The 26,726-nt window shown below is 44.4% G+C and overlaps 2 protein-coding genes across 4 annotated transcripts in view; one reads left to right on the top strand and one right to left on the bottom strand.

Annotated features, from left to right (window-relative positions):
* LOC146172109 (uncharacterized) overlaps positions 1-26,726 on the top strand; it is a 224,921-nt gene that overhangs the window by 103,924 nt on the left and 94,271 nt on the right. The window lies entirely within an intron of this gene.
* LOC146172110 (uncharacterized) lies at positions 1,046-23,345 on the bottom strand. 2 transcript variants are annotated; one of them, XM_084585821.1, is made up of 4 exons: positions 22,976-23,342; positions 17,516-17,771; positions 8,831-8,928; positions 1,046-1,195 (listed from the first exon to the last, which is right to left on the bottom strand). In XM_084585821.1, the coding sequence occupies exons 1-3, from the start codon at positions 23,044-23,046 to the stop codon at positions 8,863-8,865; spliced, it is 393 nt and encodes a 130-aa protein (XP_084441947.1). In that variant the 5' UTR covers positions 23,047-23,342; the 3' UTR covers positions 1,046-1,195; positions 8,831-8,862. The 2 variants fall into 2 exon arrangements, with proteins under 2 accessions (XP_084441947.1, XP_084441948.1); XM_084585822.1 differs by lacking the exon at positions 1,046-1,195 and adding an exon at positions 8,579-8,653 and having other exon boundaries at positions 22,976-23,345.

Genomic DNA, 26,726 nt, shown 5'->3' with positions numbered 1-26,726 from the left:
CAGTGCCCATGCGCACTGTTTTTATGATTTCCTTGCAGTGACTGATTCATAGCTTTCACTTTAAAACTATTGAACAGTCAGATAAGGCACATGCATACTGTTGAAAAAGCGATACGAAAAGCAAAGCTGTCATTAGGCAAGTGGTACACAACAAAAATATCAGGCCCATGAGTGCTGTACAGTGCAAGAAGTGAGAAAAACGACACCAGTCAATCTTTTAAGACCGGTGGTTGTGTGTCATATTTTCCTGAAACCCAAACTTTTTTTTTTCCTCTGCATTGGAGCAAGGGCCAATTCCACGAATGTTTTTCTGCAATGCTGGAACATTAATCGCAGAAGGCATGTTTTCTTTGCCAACAAACCTACCGTAAACATGGAAGCAGACCTACACCGCGTGATTTGCTGCGATCGGCGCCGGCTCACTGTTACTATTCCATCATTTCTCCAGCTGCATCACGCAAGTATGAAGCATTTGAGCCGTGCTAAGATTGGTGCCCTCGTTGAAGAACTAGAAGCCGTTCACTGCATCGAAATCATCAAGGAAGAGGGTATATTATGGTGCGATATGTGATGCAACAATGGCGACTCGTCAGATGCCACTTACTCCGAACTTCTCCTTTAGGCCAAGAAAAGTTGCTGTCAGATGTATTTCATGTCCTCTGCGAGACTAACAAAGATTTTTAACAAACTATCACTGAAGATATTTTGCTCATTTTCTGCATTCGGCAACACTACGAACAGATTTCTTTTCTAGTTAGTGAAAAGTTTTGCAGAGAGGTTTTGGGTTTGGGGGGCACGTCTCAAAGCGACAAAGCGGCTCCAGCTATATAAGATTTAGTGGAAGGCTCCGGGACTTTCGACCATCTGGGGCACGGTGGCTGCTTTTCGCCTCCATCGAAAAGCAGCCACCGAGCACCACCGAGCAAAGAGCACCCTAACCACCGCGGTGGGGTTGCAGAAAAGTAAACAAATATAATAAATGCGCATATTGTAACATGATTATGTCTCCTACTTTTTCACAAAATGTTAGTCATACAGTTCAAAGTCTGAAGGCGCTTCATAAGATCAGACGTCATTTAATTCAAACAATAAATTATTTAGCAAATAATACATTTATTACGTAATAAGGCCGTCCTCGAAACTACTGTATTCCCCAACATGGCGGGTTGAAGGAGGCCCGAGAACTGGCTTCCACCTGCATTGAAAAAGGGTATTACATTTAGACAAACACCCGATTCGAGTAGAAAGCTAACAACAATGATTAACTGCTTTCTGGGAGACGAAGTTGTCTTTTTTTCTACACATCCCGGTAGTTGTTTATTAGGCAACACGATTCTGCCTTTCTGGTGGTTTGGTTTGGGTTTTTTTTTCTGAAAAAGGAGGGTGTATGTATACACCTAAAGTGTAAGGGTCATTCAATAGTCAGGCAACTTTCAGTTATCACATCTGGAGGCACACACTTCTTTGGCACAATACAGCACACCTAAGCTGGCTGATAAGCATTGCAGCATCGTACGTATTCATGGCTAACAACCCTTGCCACTGCTGCTAGTGTGCCTCTGTCTCCATGGGAACAAAAAACAATAATTTCGGTTTGCACTACAAGATTACTAGCAAATATAATCGGAAACGTCTCTGAGCCTGTGCCCGAGCCCTGTAGGAGGACTGGGACTGTGGGTCCTTGCAGGCAGGCGATTTCTTCCAGTTATCCTTAGAGACAACTGGGGAAGAAGACCCTACAAAATGAACCGAGCTACATGACGGATATGCTCAGCACCTTCCATTTTTTCGACGTTCAAAAGTGTCGTTGTTCTGCTCTCTCAGCATAGCCCTGCAGTTGCCTATAAGTTAATGGAGATATTCGATCTAGTGACTAGCCACCTGTGCCATTTTACTCATTCATTGCATGTGCAGTGGTATCAAGTATATGGTGCTTAATTTATAAATTCATGACTAGCATTGCCTTTGCCCCCCCCCCCCCCCCCAACACAGAAATCATTAAAAAATTTAACTAAGTCTGCCTGGTCAATTTCAGAATTCACTTCCTCCTTTCAAACCTTTGCATAATTTATTTCATTTATTCTCCATACCCTCAAATGACGAGGCATTATGGAGGGCATTGGGAAAACATAAAACAAAAGGTGTAAGCGATATGGTAAGCAGTATATAAGACGGTTGTGATTACTGATCTCGAGCCGGGCATCTCGAAGAGTGAAGTTGAATGGGCCTTAGCCAGCCTTGCTAAGAACAAAGCTAGTGGAATTGATAGCATTCCAGCTGAGTTGCTTCAAAACCTCAACCATGACGATGCTGTATAACATTGTGTATACATTTGTCAGCAAATTTGGACAACCCTGCAGTGGCCACAGGATTGGAGGAGGTCAGTTTACATCCCCATTCCAAAGAAAGGCAGTGCTAAAGATTGTTCCAACTACCGCACGATCGCGCTTATTTCGCATGCTAGCAAGGTGAAGTTGAATATCCTCCAAGGTAGGCTGCAGCAGTATGTGGATTGCGAGCTTCTGGACGTGCAAGCTGGGTTTCGCAAGGGCAGAGGAACTAGAGACCAGATTGCCAACCTTCGCTGGATCACGGAAAAAGCAAGAGAGTTCCAGAAACACATCTACTTCTGCTTTATTGATTATGCGAAAGCGTTTGACTGCGTAGATCACAACAGATTGTGGCACATTCTCCAAGAGATGGGAGTTCCAATTCACCTCATCTGTCTCCTCAGGAACCTGTGTGAAGGGCAAGAGGCCACAGTCAGATCTGGGCATGGTCTTACTGATTGGTTTCCGATTGAGAAAGGAGTGAGACAAGGCTGCATACTGTCACCCTGCCTATTTAACCTATATGCCGAGTGCATCATGATGAAGGCCAAGTCTGGACGAGTCTTCAGCTGGAGTGAAGATTGCTCGGAAATGTATCAACAACCTTAGATATGCGAATGATACCACTTTAATGGCAGAAAGTGAAGTGGAACTCAAAAGACTTCTAATGCGCGTACAAGAAGAGAGTGAGAAGTTTGGGCTTAAACTGAACATTAAAAAGACAAAGATCATGGCGTCTTGCTCTATCAAGTCCTGCAGCATCAAGGGACAAGAAGTGGAAGCTGTGACAGATTTTCTCATCTTGGGCTCCAAGATTAACCCAGAAGGAGACTGCAGCCATAAAATTAGGGGACGCCTGCTTCTGGGAAACAGAGCCATGGCTAGCCTTAACCGCCTAGTAAAGAGCAGAGACATTACACTGCCAACCAAGATCCGTATAACTCGTGCTATGGTCTTTCCAGTTGTGATGTATGGATGCGAGAGTTGGACTGTGAAGAAGGCTGACCGCAGAAGAATTGACGCGTTTGAATTGTGGTGCTGGCGGAGACTCTTGAGAGTTCCTTGGATGGCCAGAAGATCAAATCGGTCAACATTGTAGACCATAAATCCTGACTGCTCATTGGAGGATCAAATTCTAAGGTTAAAGCTCAGCTACCTTGGTCATCTGATGAGAAGAGAGGAATCGCTGGAGAAATATATATTTGATGTTGGGAAAGGATGAGGGTCACCGGAGAAGGGGTAGGCAGCGAACGCGATGGTTAGATGGCATCCTCGATGAAGTTATGTGATGTTAGGAAGATAGAGACCGGAAAGCGTGGCGTGATATGGTCCATAGAGTCACGAAGAGTCGGACACGACTGAACGACTAAATTTAACTGAAGCAGCAAGTACGCATAGATAACCCTAGAGATAACTGGGAAAAAAGGCCCGACAAAATGAACCGAACTACATGACAGATATGTATGGCACCTTCCATTTTTTCGACGTTCAAAAGTGTCGTTGCTCTGCTCTCTCAGCATAGCCCTGCAGTTACCTATTAGTTGGCGGAGCTGTTCGATCTAGTTACTAGCCACCTTTGTTATTTTACTCATTCATCACACGTGCAGTAGTTTCAAGTATATGGTGCTTTTTTATCTATTTGTGACTAGCATTGCCTTCGGCATCACAGAAATCATTAAAAATTTACCTAAGTCTGTCTGGTCAATTTCAGAATTCACTTCCTCCTTTCGAACTTTTGCGTAATTTATTTTTATTTATTTATTCTCCATACCCTCAAGCGACGAGGCATTTTGAGGGCATTGGGGAAACATAAAACAAATGAAAAATGTATAAGAAAGCGGCAAGTACACATAGTTAACCTTCGAGAAAAATACAAATGTTCAAAGACAGAAGAAAATATTACACATAACTGACAAATGTATCACAAAGCTGAAAAAACAGTAATGAAGAGAAAATCCGATACAAGAACACCTAACACGTGACGTTGCATAAAATGACCCTCATCAGAGATAGACAATAATCAGCATAATCTGTCCAGCAAGCCAGGGCTGCTTGAAGGTGGTTCCACTCTATTGATGCGCGAGAAATAAAACTACACTAAAACCTCGCTAATTTGAACTTGACTTATCAGAAATTTCGTGTAATTTGAAGGTTTTCAGTGGTCCCACATTTTCTATGAAAATTTTACTGCATAAACTGAACAGTCCGCGCGCCTCAACTCTGTTAATTTGTCGGTTCTGACTGTGGCCTCAGCAGCGCGCATCCCGGAGGCTAGAATCAGTTTTCAGAGATGCCGCTAGGTGCCACTAGCACCAATAGGTCTTTCCGCGTTTCCATTGTACCTTTGTCTACCCTTTGCTATGCAGTCGTCGCATGGTCCGGTCTCATCGTCTTCACCGCATTTCAACCTGTTCTGTGCCCTGAGTGGATGTGTATGTGCTTTGCTCTTCGTTTCCGACCATGTGAGGAGTTTCTTAGAAGAAAATTGTCTTCGCCACATTTCAGCCTGTTCTATGTCCGCAGTGGACGTGTATGTACTGTGCTCTTTGTTTCCGACCACGTGCGCGGAGGTTCTGAGAAGAAAATGCCCAAGCATAAAGCCTTCACTCTATGCCAAAAAGTGTGCTTGATTGAAGAGGCAGACAAATGGACGAGTCCAAAACGCAGCTGGCAGAAAAACACAACGTGCCTTTATTAGCCCTTTCGACTATCTTGAATAAAAAGCGAAGGCTCTCGAAGCTTACGAAAAGACCCATTCGGTGAAGTGGACAAGAATTCGCTTTCCAACCTACCGGATGTTGAAGGTGCTCTACTGAAATGGCTACAGCACGCAAATGCAGCGCACCTACCTGTTAACGGCACGCTGCTATGCAAAAAGGCCAATGAGCTCACCCTGCGGCTAGGCCATGAAGAATTTAGGTGCAGCAACGGCCGGTTGTGCTGATTTAAAGACCGTAACAACCTCACATTTATGACAGTGTGCGGCAGAAGTGGGAGTGTTGACACAACCGTTGTCGAGCAGTGGAAGACACATACACGGCTCAACTGCTTCAAGAGTATGCAGAAGATATCTAAAATTTAGACGAAGCTGCATTGTTCTACAAAATGCTTCGAACAAATATGTTTGCACCAAAACATGCAGTTGTCAGTGAAAAAAAACAACCGAAGGACACGATAACCGTACTGTTCAGGGCGAATATGTCCGGCAATCATAAGCTCCTACTGCTAATCATTGGGAAAGCGGCAAAGCCTCGGTGCTTCAAAAATGCCTGACTCCCTTCCAAGGACGATATGCTCTATAAAAGCAACCAAAAAACCTGGATGACAGCAGCGCTTTTCGAGGAGTATGTGCGCAACCTCGACCACAAATTTGCTGCATTGGGACGGCAAGTTGTTTTCATTGTGGAAAACTGCCTAGCCCACGGTGATATTCAGAATTTGGAGGAGATTAAGGTTATCTTACTGCCACCGAATGTGACTGCAGCATCTCGGCACATGGACCAATGAATCATCCTGCATGCAAGGAAGATTTATTGTTATCGTCTGTTGAAAAGAATCCTTCTCTGCTATGACAATGGCAAGCAGTATTCTGTATCTTTTAGGTGACATTTGTTTAATTGCGTACGCCTGAAAGCAAGTAAAGGGCAATCTGATTTAGCGTTGTTTCAAGCACGCTGGATTTTCTGAGAAGATGCCGGTTTGCCCAATGAAGAGAGTGACGATTGCAATGACTTGTCTCATACCGATAGTATATTAGACAATGAAGGGGAAGCACTCTGTGTGCGGATGAACGACATCGCTGAAAACAACGGCGGCTGCAATTTCATGGACTACATGAATGCAGAATGTGATGTGCAAATGTCATATGCGGACTTCGAAAGAGATCACTGACAGAGGACATTCCGACGACGATGATCCTGATGCTGAACAAGCCCATGCACAGGCTTTAGCTGCTGTCGTAGAGTCGCAAAACGTTGTGGGGATACACGAATATCTCACTGACATGCATCTGCCTTGCATGTCATCTTGTTTTTTGTCAGCTGTGCGTGGCACCTAATAACTGCTGACAATGTTTACAGTAAAAGGTGCCTGGCTGCCTTTGCAATGCACCAAGAAAGCACTAAATTTCTTTGTCACGAGGGAACCAAGTTAAACAGTGACACTGGTCTTTGCTTCCACTGAGCGCAGTTGCAATCCAAAGAACAGTAAAAAAAGTAAATACATTTGCAAGAAGGCTATTTCATCAACAAAACAATTTATATTACTTTAACTACTATGATTCCCCCCTCTCTCATATGATTTCTAGTAAACACTACAAATGTAGCATATTACGTACACTCGATGCAAACTCAACTAGTAACTCCCCCCTCCTATTCTTGGAACCAATGCCATAGTCACCTACTGCCAGGCCTTCTGCCTGCTTTTTTCCTACCTTGGCATTGAAGTCGCCCATTAGTACAGTATACTGCGTCTTTAATTTTTTTTTTAGTGGTAAGTACAGTGGTGGCATAGCGGTAAAACATCCGCCTCGCACGCAAGAGATGCAAAAAGACCGAGGTTCAAATTCCAGTGCCGCACGATTCTCCACCAGAAAAAAAAAAGAAATCCGCATGTCGATGGAATTGCATAAACAGGTTTGGGGTGCAACCATGCCGGTGAACACCTCCGCCAACGCACTCCCTCACCAGAACAGGAGTTCACCACCCTGGCGCAGTAATTGGCCGCAACTTCTCATGATTAGTTCCATAAAACCCCAGACATTTACCTGTTCTTTTTTTCCTTTTCTTTTTTCCCATTTATTTGTGGTAGCATACCTCCAAGGCCACAGTGTACCTTTTTTTTATTTTCTTCATTTCTTATGGAGTCGACAAGCTGGAGGGGTAAATGTAGGGGTCAAAACAATTTTTTCATTCAAGAGCTGTCCCTCTTTGCAACAAAATCACAACATTCAAATAACAGACATACCCCAAAACAGTACAGGTCTCGGCTTGCTCAGCATTGAAAATCTATATTAAGCACATCGCAGCAGACCGCATGGTGCAGATGGGGTGACTGAAGAGGATCTCTTCAGTGCTCTATTTGTGGGCTAGAAGGTTTGGTTTGGTTTGTGGGGTTTAACGTCCCAAAGCGACTCATGCTATGAGAGACACCTTAGTAGAAGACCCCGCGAGTTTCGACCACCTGAGATTCTTTAACGTGCACAGACATCATACAGCACATGAACGCCTTGCCTTTCAGCACCACCGAAAAGCAGCCGCCGAGGCCAGGATTTAATCCCGCATCATTGGGAACATTAGTCGAGCGCTGTAACCCCTGCGCCACCCCGGCGGGGTCATTTGTGAGCTAAAAGATGTGAGGTACAGGGTTATGAGAGTAAATGGAGGTAATGAAAGGTGTGATGACAGGCAGCCTAAGAATCAGGTGAGATGAACGAGGAAGGAGGAATTAGATGTCGGGACAGATACGAGTGCTGCACTTACTGCGCGGTGTGCATGGCAACCCATCAAGATAAGTATGCAGCGGACTTACACCCAAGAATGGACATGCTGCTGTTAGGACGTCTCGTGTTAACGTCGCCCAAATAAATGAGCTCCACCCCCAAAGGATCAGCAAAGCGAAAATTTGCATCCAGCCAACAGTATGTAGCTACATTTCGGCCATAACACTATTCTCACCCAATTAAAACAGTATACATGTCTCTTGAAGGGTGTTGATTTGCACTACATTTTTTTTTTGCTGGTACATTTTCTTGTGCTGGTTAAAAACTGCAAATAATTTCACACACAAGAGGTATGTTTAGATAAATTATGAAAATTTTGTCTTTTGTTTGGAGAAAGCATTGTAAGTAAATATTATATCCCGTGAAGAATCTTTATATCTTTCAATAGCACTGAGTCACGGAGGACTGCAATAAGGCATAAATGAGCACTCTAGGAAAATTTGGATGAAAGCTACGACTTGTCAAACTTGCCAAGGAAAAATGACATTTCGGTGATTAAGACGAATGCTTTTGATTATTCCAAATATTTTGGCAAAAAGAAACTCCTTTAACCTTTTGAGTGTCAAATATCCTGAAAAACTACAGCACCTGTGTCAATTTTTTTTTTTTTTTGTGCGATATGCGTTTAGCGCAGTACCCGTACTGCAAAAATGCCACAGGACGGAATGCGGCCACAGTATCCATATGGCAAAAACAGTCAGATGGTTAAAGTAAGAAACACTGCATGTGCGTTTATCTTTTCAGCGATAATTTATGGCAACAGGTGATACAGAGCCGGAGATACCGCTTCCAAATGCTGACTTTCAAAAATGAAGTTTGAAATCTGGAAAGAAAATAACGTTTTAGGAAGATTTTTCAAGCACCGCGGCTAACAGCAACTTATTAAAGTGAGTTACAAATGGTTTCTGGTGTGGATGCACCATTTCCCATCAAGATAATTTTGGGCTTGGCACAGCTAGGATCCCGCCAGCACTCGAGCAGGAACACCTATGACACTCACCTGTCCATACTGAAGCTACCCGCGAGTGTCAACTACACCGAGCATGTTGCGGGCACAGTCCACGGGCACCGCGATGCCGATCTTGTACCGGAGGCCCGCTGAAAATTTTATAGAACAAAAACAGCAGGGCTCACCACAACCACGCCGACACTGCTATCACGTCAATGACCAGACTCACACGCACATAGTAATAGCTCAGTTGGTTATGTACAAATAAATATGTACACTTTAATTCATCTATTTCCACTCCTGTTAGTGTTTCATCTGGCCTTCCGCAAGGTTTCATTTTAGGTCTGCTTCTTTTCTTATCATATATTATCGACCTTCCATGTTGTGTATCTGTAAAGATTCGTCTTTACGCTGATGACTGCATCTTATATCCCGACATTAATACACCACTTGACTATGAAATACTTAACGACTCATTTGCAAATTTTTGTAGATGGTGCAAGGAATGGCAAATGAATATTCATTTCTCTAAAACCGTTTCCATGTCATTTTCTAGATGCCCATCTCCATCACATTTCACTTAGTTTTCACAGTCAAGATTTAGAACGAGTCACGGAATACAAATACCAATTCTCTCATGACATCTCATGGTCCAAATGCATTGACATTATATGTAACAAAGCTTTTAAACATCTCAGATACCTCCATCGTACACTGCGTAAAGCCCCAAAGGATACCAAACTGCTCATATATAAAACACTTATCCGTCCTACTCTTGATTCAGGCTGTATTGTATGGAACCCTTCTACGAAATCCGATATCAAAAAATTAAAATCAGTTCAAAAGAAATCAGTACGCTTCATCTTTCACAACTATGGCAGAGATTTTTCCCCTTCCTCCCATTATACAGATTTAGGTCTCACAGCCCTATCATCTCGCCGTCAAATAGAATGTTTTAAGTTTTTGCACATACTCGTTGCTTCTAAGCGCCTTCTATCACTAAATAATTATTTGAACATTGCGAAGCCTTCCATAACTAAGTTCCCATAGCCTGAATCTCATCACTTTCTTTTCCCGCACTGGGACATTCAAACACAGCTTCTTTCCTCTGACCATTTACCTCTAGAATTGGCTGCCTGGAAACGTCCACTCACTACCAATTGAAGAATTTTTGACAGCCATTGCTTCCTAGTGCCATTTTTTATTTTATTTTTTCTTTAATTTTATATGTTTGTATTTTCTTGATACACGCCATTGCTTCATAGTGCCATTTTTATTTTATTTTCTTGATACACTTTTCTTCGTTTGCCCACTCCTGCCATAGCCTCATCGAGGCTGCAGTATGTACAGATAAATAAATAATAAGGATTAATGTCCTAAATCGACCCACACTATGAGAGATGCTGCAGTAGAGGGCTTCAGAGTAATTTCATCAACCTGGAGATTTTTAGCATGCATTGACATCGCACAGCACACGAATGCTACTTCGTTCTGCCTCTGTCAAAATGCAGCCACCAGCGGTCGGATTTTAATCTGGGTACTCCCGTACAGTAGTCTGGCATCGTAATCACTGCACCACCGCATCGCATATAATAGGTAAACTTGCATAAACATGCTCGGTTATCACTAACTACAGTTCCAAGCCAGGGTTACAACCACTGGCCTTGGTGGCATATAAAGTTTAGTGGTGCCAAGGTTAGGGGGTACACTTAAACCCACTTATAACGTTATTGAAGTGCCACAGAAATATGATTGTTATAACCAAATAACCAAACCACAAGAAATTGTTTACTCCCTAGAATCCCATGATCATGCCATGAACACTTCAGTCACATAAGCATCCTCTGCGCAGGTGGGGTGCTCACAATTTTCTGTAGAAACCTAGGGAGAATTATAAATTTCAATTTGTGAATGTGTTAACTCCTCCCAGCCTTCCTTCATAAACTTATTTGTGACTTCAGAGTGCACACTCCTCCCATGCAAACTGCTCATTGTCAGTTTTTTCTCATAATGCCAGTTTGTCAGTTGTACGCAGACGAAGGAACTGGACAAATGCTGAGGTTAAGCGCAATCTACCAACTGAAGTTTTATTTCTTAGGATAGGAAAAAGGAAACACAAGCACACGACGTAATCTGAGGATCGTGAAAACACATAAATAACAGTGCACTGTAACAGCAAGAACAACTAAGGAATTGAACCATGAAAATGAAAATTAGAGAAATAAACATCTTATCTAAGCCAGGGATGAAATCGCACTCACCCCCCCCCCCCCTACGCATCTAATAGACATGTGCGGGTGACCCTCATGCAAGTCTTTTGTCTCTTCTCAAAATATCTATTTCCCAGCAGGAAAGGGCTACGGAAGGGGCGCTAACGTAATCGCCTTCTTTGCCAGAAACCATCCGAAAGGCCTCAATAACCTCACTTTTTCTTTTCTGTTGCCCGCGGCAAAATAACCGCGTTTTGGAAATGTGGGCTGCACTCAAGTGTCAGGCAATGGTTCGGCAAGTTTTCCGCACCCTGCAGAGAATGACATTTCCTCCTGTGCTCCAAAAGCCTTTCATTGACGTATCGCCCAGTTTGCCCCACATAGCACTTGCCGCAAGAGAGGGGAATTTTGTAAACTAACCCCTTAGAGCATGGAACAAAAGGCGAAACATGATTAATGCCGCACACACTTTTCTCATCTGCACATTCTTCCTGGTTAACTTTTTTGCAGATGCCTTTAAACATTAAAGGAGCTAAAAAAACAACCTTCACATCAAACCTCTGCCCAATCTTCTTCAGCCGGTGCGAAATGTCATACACACAAGGAAGGACCACGATAGCCTTATTCCCATCAGTTTGCTTCGGAGGCGAATGTTCTTGGTGTATTCTTAAGTTTCTTAGGCAAGTTTCAGCAACGCCAATTAGAAGCCTTAAGGGGTATCCAGACGAACCAAGCCGGCCCATTTGGTGAAGCAAGCTGTTTTCCATTTTATGATCACATGACTTAGTGAGGGCCTGCTTGCAACTAGCCTAGTCCCAAGCCCTTCTTCACTGTCAGTTTTTTTTTCTTTTTTGACAATGCTCTCTTTGATCAAGACAGCTGTTAAAGATAGCTTTCCATTTCCACAATACAATGGAAGCCACCCTGATGTGATGAAAGTCGCAAAAGATGGCGACACACAAGCACACATAAGGAAAAGGGCTCAAAGCTCCGCTGACCAAGTTTACTGCTATGATTGTACAGGACCAGGCATACAAGGGGGAAATTGTGGGGTGCACATCACTGCAAGATGTGCACCAGTGAAAGTTTGTAGGCCGCAGCGGTCTCCCTCGACTAGCAGAGAGGTTTATAGTATAGTGTGATCCATAATTCGTCACCGTGACCAGATTCCTTCAATACCATTTATGGTCATGAAACTTCTCCATCACTCTGTGGAAGAATGGTACGGTATGGTACGCTGCCAAAAGCGGCCGCATGGAGATGCTGGCATTGACTGAGATGCATGCTTTACAGCCAGTGGAGGAGGCAGCCTTGCTTTGTGGCGTGAGCAAGTATTTTCTTAATCTGGTGTAAAAAAATTCATTGTGCTGAAATATGCGAATGCTTATGTCGTGAGAATGATGCCATCATCTTGTGAGGGGCTGCCACTCCAGCTACAAGAGCAACGACAAAAAGGTATCTTTTTTTCCGTTTCCCATCGGATGGCTAACTGCGGCAAAAAGTGGCGACGCCCCATTTCGAGAAAATAAGTTGCTGGCTTCTCATCTGATGCCCAAATGTGTGTTTGTGAGAAGCATTTCTACACCACAGACATCAACCGGTACGAGTTTGCAGTGAATAGGGAGGTTGCATCGCTGCAACGTGACCAACCGAAGCTGAAGCCTGACGCTGTTTAGAGAATATCTGAGGGGCTTCCGCGGTATTTCACCAACACTAAACCATTTTCTCGGCCATCTCCAAAGCGACGTTGTATTGCATCAGATGTCAGCATTGCCGTTTATGCTTCCAATACCCCATGCACAAGTAGCCTGGCAAACAACGATTCTGATAATGCAGCCAGAGTACATGCAGGTAAAGGACGTGATAAAGCCTGGAAAACTGTCAAGACGTTGCGCAATCCAGGATGCGCAAACTTAAATTGGTACTCCACAAGACGAGCGCCCGCAGAAGCCTGCTAAAGCAACAGCAGGTGCGAAAAAAATGAGAAATCTAGTTGACAGTTTTCAAAAGCTTTAGCAGCGTAAAAGAATAATTTTCGACCAATGCTTGATGAAGGCTAGTACCGTATTTTCCGGTGTATAAGTCGCGCCTTTTTTCTGAATTTTAGGTCGGTGCGTCTTATAGAACTGTGCGACTTATATAAGGACAAAATTGGATCCATGTCTTACATATCCAGCGGATGATGATGATCTGGTGATTACGCCCTTTGCAACGGATGGGCATCTCGAAATGCCCAGACCGGGAAAGAAAAAGAAACTAGAAAAAAACTAGAATGTAGCAAAAAAAAAAGCCACGAGGTAGAACGTAGAACCATGGTAGAATTGACCTTGGTAGAACCAGAACATACACATTGCGCCACCACGCGGCGTGCACAGTAACTGCATCTCAAAATAAAATGAAAGTAATGCCAAATGTTCCAAAGAAACAAAATGAAGCTTATGCATTTTTGTAAAAAATGTTTGCGAAAAGGGGAAAATGTAGTTATTTTGAAAATGTTGCACTATAAATAACAAGTTTCAATGAGGCGCTTTTGTTGGCGTCACTTCCGTCCACCACAGCGTCTTTCTTTGGCCGTTTTTGCTTTGCTACGTGCTTCGCGTGTGTCGGGTTGGTCGGGATCTTGTCACGCATCCTTCCTAGCCATGACGCCTCCTGCGAAGCGAAGTCGTCGAAGTTACGACGCGAAGTTCAAGCTCCGTGTTGTTGAATTTGCACGCGATCACGGAAATCGGGCTGCAGAGAGGCATTTCGAGGTCAGTGAAAAATTGGTCGGGCACTGGCTCAAAGCCACCAGTGTGCTCGAGACAATGAAGGGAACAAAGAAGGCGAACCGCGGCAAGAAAGCTCGCTGGCCGGAGCTGGAGAATCGCCTGCGCACATGGGTCTTAGAACAGCAAGCCGAAGGCAGGGGCCTGTCAACTGTGCAGCTCCGGCTAAAGGCGAAAACCTTGGCAGCCGAGACAAATGCTGCTGGATTCAAGGGCGGTCCGTCGTGGTGTTTCCGCTTTATGCGGCGGCATAAGCTTGTAATGAGAGAGCGCACTACAATGTGCCACAAGCTGCCTGATGATGTTCAGGAGCAACTGGACAACTTCAGCACTTTTGTGAAAAAAGAAATTGAATCAAAGAATATTAGCGCGAGCCACATCATCAACATGGATGAAGTCCCGCTGACTTTTGACATTCCACTTGGGAGAAGTGTCGCTGAGAAAGGCGAAAAAACTGTTACAGTGAGAACAACAGGGCATGAAAAGTCTCATTTTACCGTTGTTCTCGCCTGTTGTGCGGATGGAACGAAGCTACCACCTATGCTTATTTTTAAGCGCAAGACTCTGCCCAAGGACCCCTTTCCTCCCAGTGTGGTGATACAGGCAAACGCAAAGGGATGGATGGACAAGGAAATGATGAGTACCTGGCTCGACCAGAGTTTTTCACATCGCCCCGATGGATTTTTTCACGTGAAGCAAGGAATGCTGGTGATGGACAGCATGCGGGCGTACATCACCGATTTTATAAAAAAAAAAAAGATAAAAACAAAAAAATGCATTCCAGTCATCATACCCGGCGGCATGACGAAGATGCTTCAACCGCTTGACATTTCTGTCAATCGAAGTTTTAAAGCGGGTTCTGCGATGCTTGTGGCAATCCTGGATATCAGAGGAAGAGCACAGCTTCACAAAAACTGGACGCATGAGATGTGCAACTTTTGGTGAAGTAGCAGAATGGGTGAGCAAGGCATGGAACTCGATTTCGGCAAAAACTATTGTAGCAGGGTTTGGCAAGGCTGGGTTGGTTCCGTTCGTGAGTGATGAAGCTAGCAAAGTGGACAGCAGCGAGTCTGAAGATGATGACAGTGACATGCCTGTGGAGCTGCCATCTGAAGTAGCTGCATTATTTGAAAAGTAACTCGGAGGACGACGACTTCGATGGCTTTGCCTAAACGCCGTCATGTAAGCTGCTGTTTTGCGCATTGCTCATGCTGTCACTGTCAAAATAAAATTTTTTGAAAAGCACTGTCTTGATTTCGGAAGGCACAAGTGAGCACTGCCTAACCCGGGATGCATACAGAGGCGCGGCTGCTGCAATTGTGTTCTTTAGTCGCAGATCACTACCTCATCTGCAACAAGTTTTTATATCGCTTTCTAGTGGGGGGGGGGCGTCTTATACACAGGTGCGACGTATATGTTTTTTTTTTTAATGCCATTTGGAGGGGGGTGCGATTTATACAAAGGTGCGACTTATAGACTGGAAAATACGGTACAAAGACTGCAAAAGCTGTGCAGTATGTGCAAACAGTACTCTTTATTGCCTTGGACAACAACCAATATGAAACTTGTGCGTTCACTGTGCACTGGCTCAACATTTAGTTACACATTCAACCTTCCATTGAAATCACACAACGATTACTGCGGAGCACTCCGAAGGTTAAAACATGATTAAAGCTATGGCTAGGACAGGCAGGCACAGAAGTAGTGCGAACAACCCAAGCGTGGAGCGAATCTAGCGAGCACCACCTGCTAACGCAGCCGCTGCCTTACCGCGTGTATGCAGGAGTAACACGTATGTTTCAGGTTAAAGAACACACCACACCTTTCAGCACAGTTTCAGTGTCGCATTATAAGCATGAAGTACCTACACCACAGCCAATCACGGCTGAAGAATAGGCTGTGGCTCTGCCGGCAGTGCTTTTCCTATAACCATCAGGCAGACCACTATTATGGACCTGCAGCGGATACTGGAAAATCGTGATCAATTTCGCTTAATGTAATGAGAAGAGGAAATAACTGCATGGGTGTGAATGAAAGTGTCCCAGGTGCAACCGTATCGTACACCACCGGTGGGGTCTCCTGACACCTCGATCGGCGATGGCGCCCCTGGCAGCCGTTCTTGTCTTGAGCGGCAGTTTCATGACAGAGTATTGAAGGACTCTGCCGTGGCACACTACTGTGTGTGGCCAGTACATACGTGCTCACTTCTCCTGGTGCAACAGATCTATATACTGACTTCCAGTATGTGCGCCATCTATGGAGTCAAGGGGATCTGGGCATGCGCAGTGGAACGTGCGGTGGCAGATGATGACAACTGATTGCTGTACATTAAAACATTCTGTGATGAAGGTTGACGGTGGACATAATGAAGATGCCATCCATTAACAACTAGCAAGATTGTGGGCCCTCCTGTAACAGGGCTACTGACACTGCTTTCACTTCTTTGGTCCAAAAGAGAGATGTGATTGGCAGGACCCTCTTTAAAAGCAAGGGCTGGAAGGTCACATTGCTTGTTTATGCGACATGGATGTTGGTGTAAGTGAGAAGGGGAGAAAGCAGGTGCATACTAATTCATCCCAACAGAGTAAAGTGATGCCTAACATGTACGAATGAGGAAATGTGTGCAAAGAAGCAGAATGCTTGTGACATGTGGACGCATGTTTGTGCATGAGGCACCGCTCCGACAAATACCCGGGGTTACGCCCTCGTGAAATACGCAAGTTATTACAGGCAGTGCACTTTACATCTCAAAAGACACTTTACGCTGCACAGTGCTAAATGAGAGAGCAGAGTGCCCTTGCAGATGAGAAATTGGCAACTGTGTAAAATATTTAAAAAGAAATACTATGCGCACTTCCAGGTCTAAAGTTCAGAATACTGCTCTCTAATATAGCACAGCACAAAAAATGACTAACATTTGATATCGTGCCATCAAAGGGAGACTGCATATCAATAAACATCATAAACAACTGAAAATGTCTTCGTCACAGTGCCAGAACAGTGCTCAATTTGGAAGTTGCATACATATTTATATTGTGTTTTTGTTGTGATCTCTTGCTTGTCGCTATCATAAAACAATTACTCATAAGAATACATACACAACACGTATGTCAACTTGTATGCATATCATATTACTTAAGACTTTCTGTGATGAAGAAATTGCTGCCCGTAAGGCTACAGACGGCCCTCAGTTTATTCTGTGAACATACTCTCACTCGAGTGCACTTATGTTACATTGTTTAACCAAGGCAGAGTGCACTTTTTGCGAGTAACACTCCCCACAAAGGCGCTTTAGTTTACGGACTTAAAAGGGCTATTACTAAACATGACTGCAACCAGCATTTCGAAAAGCATCAGCTCTCAGTGAAACTGAAATCCCCACAACCGTAAATATGTAGCCTACTTTGAATTTTAAAATACCACTCGCAATACTTCTATATGCTCCTCTGATCAATTTTCAGTTGCACGATATTCATTTTCGAATTTTCAGATTATTATATTCAACTTCGTACCTTCGTAATCCATTTCCTTTTTTCATATTTTACACCTTCATACTACCCAAGCTGTGTTTGATTAGCTACTTTTCGCCTCTCCACTCTTCTTGTGTGAGTACTAACAACGTATTCTCTTCACACTCACCTTTCATACTTTTCCTTTGCATACCCCTCCCAAAATATCTCATGTGCATCAGTTTAGCAGTTAAGGTAAAAATGAAGTAACTAAGCCTCGTGGAGACCAATTAAAAACTAAACCCCTACCTGCAGGTATTTGTAAGACTGGTTGAACCACATCGTAGCTGGCCACTCAGTTATGCAGTCCATCTGGTATATGGGCTCTTCGTAGAGGTTCTTCACCACCTTCTTGTATACATCACTGAGCACAAATGTTGCTTCAACCTTATGCAGGGGTGCCTGCTGCAAAAAGAATGCCGGGTAGGCCGCAAGACGGCAGTCGCGACTCTCTTCCTCGTCCGAGACGAGCCACGACAGCTCGAGCTTCAGCTGTGACAGCGTTCTGCACAAGCAACAAAAAATCACAACACAAAATTGAGTGAGGAGCAACTTCAAACTGGTCAGCCAAACTGTCATCCTTTATAGAGACACCAAAGAAAGACTGAAGCTGCAGCTGACAAACAGGCTGCTGTCACAGAAAGCGGTGATTAGTTAGGCTAGGTAATGTGAAAAAGAGACAGCGTCATCACCTGCCACCACCACTTTTTACAAGAAACTACGATCACATTACAGCAGTTTTTTTCATTCCAGATCTCTGATGCAAGGTCACTGCATCATTTCCAAATGATGACAGAGATCACAGGTTTCGATCAAGTTGCGGAAACGAAAACAAAGTATTCAATTTTTAAGCATAATTTAAGTTACACAAAACTCTATAACATCAATTTCTTCTGTTTTTTATTTTGCCATGAGTTCAAAACAAATTTAGTGAAGTTGCCCTGAGTGCCAAATTAATAACTGAAACTATGAGCCTTGATGCCTTTAGCCCACTGTGTAAAAGCAGAAAGCTCTTTGAAAAAATAACAGCGCGAACAACGGGGATGAAGGCTAGAGAAACACAGAACAAGCATCCCTGTTGTTTGCTGTATTATTATTTTTTTTTAAATGTATCACCAACTCACCCGCCTAGCTATTGTGCAGAAAGGTCACCACAACCATGAGCAGCAGAAATATTCTTTTTAAAAGTGCCGTTATCTCAGTTCTCAGTCATTTCTGGACACTGCATTTAACATGGTCACAGATATTAAATATATTTGCCAGTGCTTGGCAGAACAATGGCAGTGAAAGCTGGATCAGTTTGGAAATTCAGCACCAGTACAAGAGCTGTTATAATGCATGCATAATTGTAACAGCACCACATGGCATGCAACTGAATTGCTCGTGTACTGTACCTAGCGGATTACACGTAAGCCTATATACTGTATATGAAAAGCCCTAAAAACATGATAGCTCACACAAAGTCAGGCCAAACTCGCCTCCTCTCTTATTTACTCTTAGCATGCCTTGAACAATGTCATCATCCTCATCATCAGTCGGAATATACCAAGTGCAGCGCGAAGGCCTCTCTCATATTCCTCCAACTGACCCGGTCCTGTGCTGCCTTCGTCCACTTGACACCCCCCCAAACTTCTCAACCCCATCCACCCAACTAACTTTCTGCTGCCCCCTGCTACGCATTTCATCCCTCGGAATTCAATTTTTGCCATGCTTATCCACAGCAGCGGAAATGGAACGTTATGCGTTACCGTAATTGTCACATAGAAGGTGATCAGCGGGAATGGGAGCTTGTAATAACTCTCTTACATAAAGTCGTCGTTAAAGGGACGTCGTGACGTTCGCAGACCACTAATTCTAGCCGGCCGATATAGTTTTTTATACCTTCCTGATCCCCCAAAGCCCAATCATAATGGCAAAATCATAGCGCATAATATTTAATCCACTTTTATGATCAGCGTTTTGGCACCGATGTGAGCGGCACACGACGGCAAAGTTCGTTAACGGATATGACGTTTCCTTCTCTGGGGCGGTGCTTTGCTGATTGGTTGGCCATGCACTTTAGATTTTACATTCGAATGTTCAAGTTACTATGCAGAAAACAAATAAATGGTGTTAGAGTTCCGCGTGTGTTCGTGGAGTGCTTGCAAAGATAGGTACTGTAAACTCAGATAAACGCGGTGTTGTCAACAAGCGCTATGGAGCGTCTGCTTGCTGTGATGATGGTGAAGGTGGCTTTGCCCTTCGTAGCGGGTCGCCGCTGCCTTCTGGAGCGGCAGAGGCAAAAATTTAAACAAAACAAAGAAGAATAAAAACGTCCGCCAATACGGTGTCCAGGCTCTACGGTCCCCAGTACACAGGTCACTACCACAGGCTCCTCAAATCCCAAGGCTGCTGATAGCATTCGGATCTCCGAGGTCGGCAAAATCGCTGGACAAGACAAAATCACGTGGTTGATCGTTTCTGCCGATGCCCCACAAATGGCGCTAGTTGTGTCGAAATCGCTCGTGAAGCACGTTCGCTTCCCTGCCCATGGTAGGCTTCGCCTTAGCTCGTGTACGCCGTTCTCCCGTCTTCCTTTCGCACTCGTTCTCGAACTTTCGCACAAGTAACGCTCGAGTGATCCGTGACAGCAGCAGTGATGGACGCCGGCGGAACACCAAAACGGCGAAGCGTTTGCTGACCGTCGGGTCCACCTCGTTGACACTGAACCATGAACGATATGTGGGCACTACACTTAGATGGCAAAGGTGGTTTGGAGCAGCATTGGTGGGCTAGGCTAACTTTGAGCAGACCAAGGGAGCAGACGAAGAAGCCGGTCCATAAAGGTGTGCTTTGCCGCGTCGTTACCATGGTAACGACGCTGCCAAAAAGTGCGGCTGCAGGTTGGGTTGGACAGGCAACCATAGTGGATAGCTTCCGATACGTCAGCAGAAAGCTGCGTTTCTGATAGGTTCCGCCAAAGTCTAGCGCTGGGTGAGCGAAATGGGAGTGGGGCTCCGTCTCGCACCAGCTCAGACGCGCTGTTTTTTTTCTTGTATTTAGAATTTTATAAACCTAATAATTCTCATTTCCGTGCGCCGATTTTTGTAATTCTTTTTTTTACTGACATCATCACGGTGCAAAGAACCTAGAGGTTGGTTGGAAGGATGGATGGATGGAAACAACTTTATTTAATAGAAAAAAAAAAGTCTTTCAGGGTGGTCCCTTAATAGTCCAGTAGTCCACAGGCTTTTGCTTCACATAGAGCCCGATCTACCAGCCATTTCTGACCGGCGGGTTGAGCTGTCCGCAAAGCAGCCTCCCAGGAAGAAAAGGTGGGATGGGGAATGAGGGGCACTGCCTGGGGGGAAGGACATTCCCACAGGTAGTGGAAAAGTGAGGATTTTGGCTCGCCACTGGTGTCGCAGTGAGGGGGCAAGCCAGGGTGAAGGCATGAGAGACGGTAGGGGGAAATGAAACAATCAGTCTGCAATTGTCGCCATGTAGCACTTGATAAGGGTGACAAGCTGCTGTGGGGTGGTGGCAGTGTCATGCGCTTGTATTTGTAGAATGTGGTGATTACCGGTCTTACGCACGTCACTGTACCCCTTTAGCTAACCAGCAAACAAAATTCAGAAAAACTAAAGATGTCTCATGTGCTCCTTCGCATCTACTACAGCAAGTGAGGTAATGATTCCACCCACATTTTTGGAAGTAGAACTGCACCTAAAATAAAAATGAGGCAACCGAGCACATCACATCAAGAATTACGAGCCATTACAATTACAAGCCGACACATCTTACAGCATTTGATTTTACTGGTAAGCAAGAAAAACACTGGAAGAACAATGTCTTCCTGTTCTAAATGCGAAATCGCTTCTCCTGTTGAACCTTGCATGGGTGTTTCTTATATAAATGAAGCTACAGGCAATTATCAAGGATAAGAACTGCAGGCATACAGAGAAAAGAACCTTAAATCTCCTCCTCACCTGTAAAAGAGCTCTATGCACGTTACGCTGTGCTGGAAAAACAGCTACTTTTAAACTTTAGGCGCATCTCAACAGAATGGTTCTTCCGAAGATCACTCTTAGGCAAGCCTATGTTCACATCTCAACTGTATGGATTTTGAAAACAAAGAAACGGATAAGGTGTTTAGCTCAAGTCCCTGCGACTTCAACACTTTACTTGAGATGCCCGTATGTGGCATTCGTATATACAGCGAGGTTGACTTCAGACACGGTAGTTGTGCAAAAAAACACACACATGACTGGGTACAGAATAAGTGCGAGCACAACAAATTTTCCCTCCTTGTCGGCCTTCATCAGATGTAGGTCTTGCTTCCTGAAGAAATGAACCACAGCTACCATTCTTGTTGCATCCTTGCCAAAGAAGGCTTGACAACAGGTCTCGACAGAGCATCTTTGCCTTCTTAAAGGCCCCTCTGCTGATTTTCGAAACCTGTTTTTGTAGCCACTCTTCGATGCACCTCCTTGACGCAAGGAGGCACAAATGTGAAAACATTTTAAAAATTCCAAGTTTATGCTTTCAGAACTATTGCTCCTGTGCTTTATTTATATCAGGTTGCCTTGACACAGTTGTTATTGCACTAATGTTAGAAAACATTTTAATTCTCCAACCATGCTCTAAACTTCATTTCTGCACTTAAAAAAAGAAGTATTGGGCTTCTAAGTGCTTTCAGGCAGAAGACTTATTTGCCCCCCCCCCCCCCCCCCCCCTTTCTGTACAAAGGGTCTTAAAGGAAATTCACATTGTCTTTCTGTGAAGCAAAATTTCTCTTCACCAGTGCACACAACACTACATGCAAGAAATTAAGTAGAGCAGCAAACCAGGAGAACACTCGTTTATCCGTCTACTGCAAGCAGATATGAAAAAAGCACTAGGCAATAATATGCAATTCAGAAGCATCAAATATTAAACGATGCAAGGGTGTATGGCTTCCCAGAATGCATGTGTGATCAGAATGTGTTGTGTGTTGTTGATTTGCATACAGTGAGATGGATACAAAAGTGTCAGGCTCACGTTCGGACGTATTGTCCGAACGTGAGCCTGACACTTTTGTATCCATTGCAATACAAACATGTTTGCATCTATAGCAATGCAAAGCCAGCTTGAACAGTTTTGCGTATGCAATAACATTTTTCAGTCACTGCGACTCGCCGCAACAGCTTTTCGACGAAATGGATGACTTGAAACACGTGGGCGAGCCGCACATACACGAAGAAAAATTAGGAACATATTGAACGGATTACACTCTTAACCCCAAAACTTATCATTCCAAACTGGCACGTACCTCTAAGAACAAATGCCCGCCAGTTTATGCAATGGAATTAGACCTAAGCTAACCACCGCTGCAGTTTGACAGAACAGCTAGCAGACGATCAGTCATGAAGATGCACGCGATCGGGCCACACAAGTCTGATCACGCATTCAGCAAATCGTCGAAGTGTCCAGAACAGCATCATGTTGTAGAAAGATATTCATGGCTGAAAACCGTACCACATGAATGAACATAGCCATCAACAGTAAAGTGACCTGTGCTGCATAAGCGCGAACTGGGCCGAGTGCTTCGACCGACTATCGGCAGCCACGAGACGTACCCGACATAGCGCCAGCATGCGAACGCGATGGTGTGCGGGAATGTAGGTAGTCATCAGGAAAAAAAAAAAAAAAAAAAACAAAAAAACAACGCTAGACCGTAAGACAACTTACGTAACAACGAATTCATTACAGCACGCAGCTTGCGGGAAGCAACAACTCATGACTTGCACAACTGCCGTCATTTTCGTTGTGACACGTAGATGGAATGCGCAAACGTGTACACGTAGTGCAGCACCTTTCGCGCGCAAGGTGCACGCGCAACACGCAGAGGCGTGGCTGAGGTAACCGTCCTTGGAACAATGCGTATGACGTAAAGATCACGGCAACAAAACGACAAGCAAGAAACAGTCACCACCACTGCAAGACGCAAGAGATATGCTGTAAACGTTGGTTTTTCCTTCGTTATTCGTTAGCGGGTTTTGAAGGCAGCCGGACAGCAGATCGCCTATGTTGGGTGACACAAATTTCACAGCATCCTACACCGGGGTGCGGCATTTCGTTTCCAGCCCAGATCAGAGCCGACACGATCATCATCATCGCCAAGACGTCAAATTACGTCGTTCCTTCGTTCTCGGTTATCGGTGGTTGCCGTGGCAACAGATACGCTCCCAAATGCATATGGCGTCACGCATGTTCGCCGTTGCTGCAGTGTTCTGCCGTCGTGCTCACGGCATAGTTCACGGTCGTGAATCAGTTGCCTCGGCTGGAGGATGGGGCTCACTTGGCGTCGGCGTGCCAGCAACGATGCGCGCATCACAAACAGCATGCTTGCAACCTTCAGGGGGCCTCGTAATGTGAGAAGCAGTCACAAAAACGTTGCTAGAAATTTGAGAAATGCGAGTTTTCACTTTGACAACATAAATTTTGTGCGGGAATGACCACTATAGTGTACGTCAGAAGCTTCCGATAATTCCTGCAACAAACATTGCTTTCGATGCGCCTACAGCTCGTTTTTCCACTACGTACTTCGATTTTAATTAGTAGCATCGTAAGAAACAGTTTGCTTCCCTTATGCCGCCATCGAGAGGGCAGACTCCCATGAGTTAGTCAAAATTGTGCATATTTAATTAAACTGTTTTGTGCTGCATCGTAAACAAACTTCCTGATATCCTAGCTATGCTTAAGAGGATATACTGGGCGTTGCCGAGGGCGTGCATACAATATCGAGAAAGACGGTAAAATGAGCACAGTGGTATATGTGTGCCGCGCAGTACTGCTGCAATAGTTCAGCATTGCTTTACCTTTGTATTTTATGTATTATCAATAGCTGCTGGCCAGGGGCAGCGCAACAATTCTGCTCGCGCTGATTGGGCTATCAAGGCATATTAATAAACAGCTTCAGTGCTGCAGAAACAGTGGTCATGTGTCGACTCATTCGGTCGCTTTGTGTATGCTCACAACTAAGGACGGGTAGAAAAGTTCAAGGTCGCGACACTTGTATCGATTGCCGGTTTTTCTAATACGCATGAGAACGTTGTCGGTTTTAAACGTTAGTTGCTTGCTTCTGCAACACTGCCAATGTTTTGCTACAGATAGTAAGAATAAGCAGAGACCGCGGTTCTCAATGCACGCAATTTATGTAGCCATTAATTATTGCATGCCATGGCAGTAGTATGTGATGTGGTTTGCTGCTGTTCATGCTATGAAACCATGAATGACACATGCTCTCTCATTGCAGGAGACTGAGGGCACTTTGGTGGCAGTACTTTACCATCCATTCCATTGCATTTGATTGCACCATGGGGTTGTGGAGCGAAATGTAGGAAAGACAGGGTGCTGCATTTGTCTGATAGTGCAGTGCTGTCTGAAGCTTATCATCTTGAGCATTCATATAAGCATGAACAGCCTTGCACTTCGTCAAATCTGTGGAATGCCTTTTGTGCTGGCATATAGCCTGCAGTACCACTCTGCAGATGCCACCAGAGTGCAGCTCTGCTGATCAATCATACTGATGTAGGTGTACGGGTCGTTGGATAAAAAAGAAATGCTGTTCAGTTCACAGCAGAAGAACACCTGCAGGGTGCCGCACTGACTTGCACATTACTCGAAAGCGCTCCTAAGTACCAGCATAATGCAAACAAAAATACTCAGGTTTCCAACATTTGGAGGCAACACAGTTGTGAAATGTACTCAGGAAAATAAGTAATGTAGTAGAGTGAATGACATCACCACTCGTGCTCAGTTTCGCTCCATGTTGCAATACAAAGTAGTAGTTATCACAAGAAACTAGATACAAGGAATCTTACTAGAAATTGTTGGCATGGGGATTGTTCTGTGCCCTAATCTTTGCATATTGGAAATTTGGCATTACAAGTTTCTGTGATGTCATGTCCAAATGTTTCAATGGCACTGGTATCTTCCTTGTTTCACTACTGTGCAAGTTGTACAAGATTTTGTCTTATTTTGACTTCTAAAACAATTTGCAGATGGTCCACAATCCTTGTTGAAAATCTAAGGTTTGGTTTGGTTAGGTTTGTGGGGTGTAACGTCCCAAAGCAGCTCAGTCTATGAGAGACACTGTAGTGAAGGACTTCGCAAATTGTGACCACGTGGGGTTCTTCAACGTGCACTGACATTGCACAGCCCTTGGGCACCTAGCTTTTCGCCTCGATCGAAAAGCGGCCGCCCAGGCCGGGATGTGATCCCGCATCCTTGGGCACAGTAGTTGAGTGCTCTAACCAGTTCACCACTCCAACAGGGTAAAAATATAAGGGTGCTGTCATTTCCTTCATACTGTTTCTATTGCAACATGTCGCACATCCTATTTTTTAAAGAGCACTCTTTCCCACATGGATGCCACTTCACAATGCCAAAGTAGGGCTAGGTTTCTGTGCTGAAGTATTAACGATTTCAACTGTGGAGGTATGTTTTGAAGTGCCCTTGTAATAACGTAAGCTTCACAGATCAATTCTAGAGGCTGCCACTTTGCAGCCTCTACTGAGCCAGAGAAACACTGAAGTTTGGCAACTCAAACTATACTGGTTGCATTGCTCTTGAAAGAAGGCAGCAGAGCAGGTAACAGCACAAAACATAAGAAGCACACACAAACACAAGGACAACACTGCACTGACAACTATATTGTCCCGAACACGCCCACCTTCTCCCTTCACTTCACGTCTGCAGCCAACTTCTTTCTTTTCTTTAGCATCCTGCCGGTTTGCGCAGAAATTCTAATTCCTTCTTCAAGAATACCACTGAAGGCATACTGACACATTGGTCTCCCGAGTCACTGATTGCATATGCTTCATAAATTTCTCTTGCTAACTTATCCTTCATCCTTTTCATAACCTTAACATTGTGAAGGTCAGCTGGACATTTTTGGTCTCTACAAACAATGCAGTCTTTACAGTGTGCCGCGAGATTAGTGCCAGACTTGTCCACCATTGCCATAGCATATTCTCTAATCCTGTCATTGATACATCTTCCTGTCTGTCCAATATACTTCTTTCCACGCTGCAAGGGAATCTGATAAGCAATCCCCTGAATACACTTGGAGTACCTAGTCCGGTGCGAAGTTTTGCATCCAGAGTTGAAGTCCTCGTTGTTTACCCGCACACACATCCCTTTAGCTCTGTTTGGTGCCGTTGAAGTGAAGGGAGAAGATATGCGGGTTCTGGTCAATGTAGTTGTCAGTGCAGCGTTTTCCTTGTGTTTGTGTGTGCTTCTTATGTTTTGTGTTGTTACCTGCTCGGCTGCCTTCTTGTAAGAAATGTGTGACCAACTAGCTCAACGTTCAACTCTATTATGGTTGCATTGGTTCTGTCCATATAAAAACTGTGCTTACAGGATCGAAAAAGCACAGGTTCAGTATGCTTGATAGAGCAGGCAAAGCCTGGTATGTAGCATAGTAAATGGCTCCCAC

Source organism: Amblyomma maculatum, unplaced genomic scaffold (assembly GCF_055883805.1).
Source record: "Amblyomma maculatum isolate TAMU_Amacu unplaced genomic scaffold, ASM5588380v1 scaffold_13, whole genome shotgun sequence".
Classification (NCBI taxonomy): domain Eukaryota; kingdom Metazoa; phylum Arthropoda; class Arachnida; order Ixodida; family Ixodidae; genus Amblyomma; species Amblyomma maculatum.
This window is presented reverse-complemented; position numbering and strand designations above follow the sequence as displayed.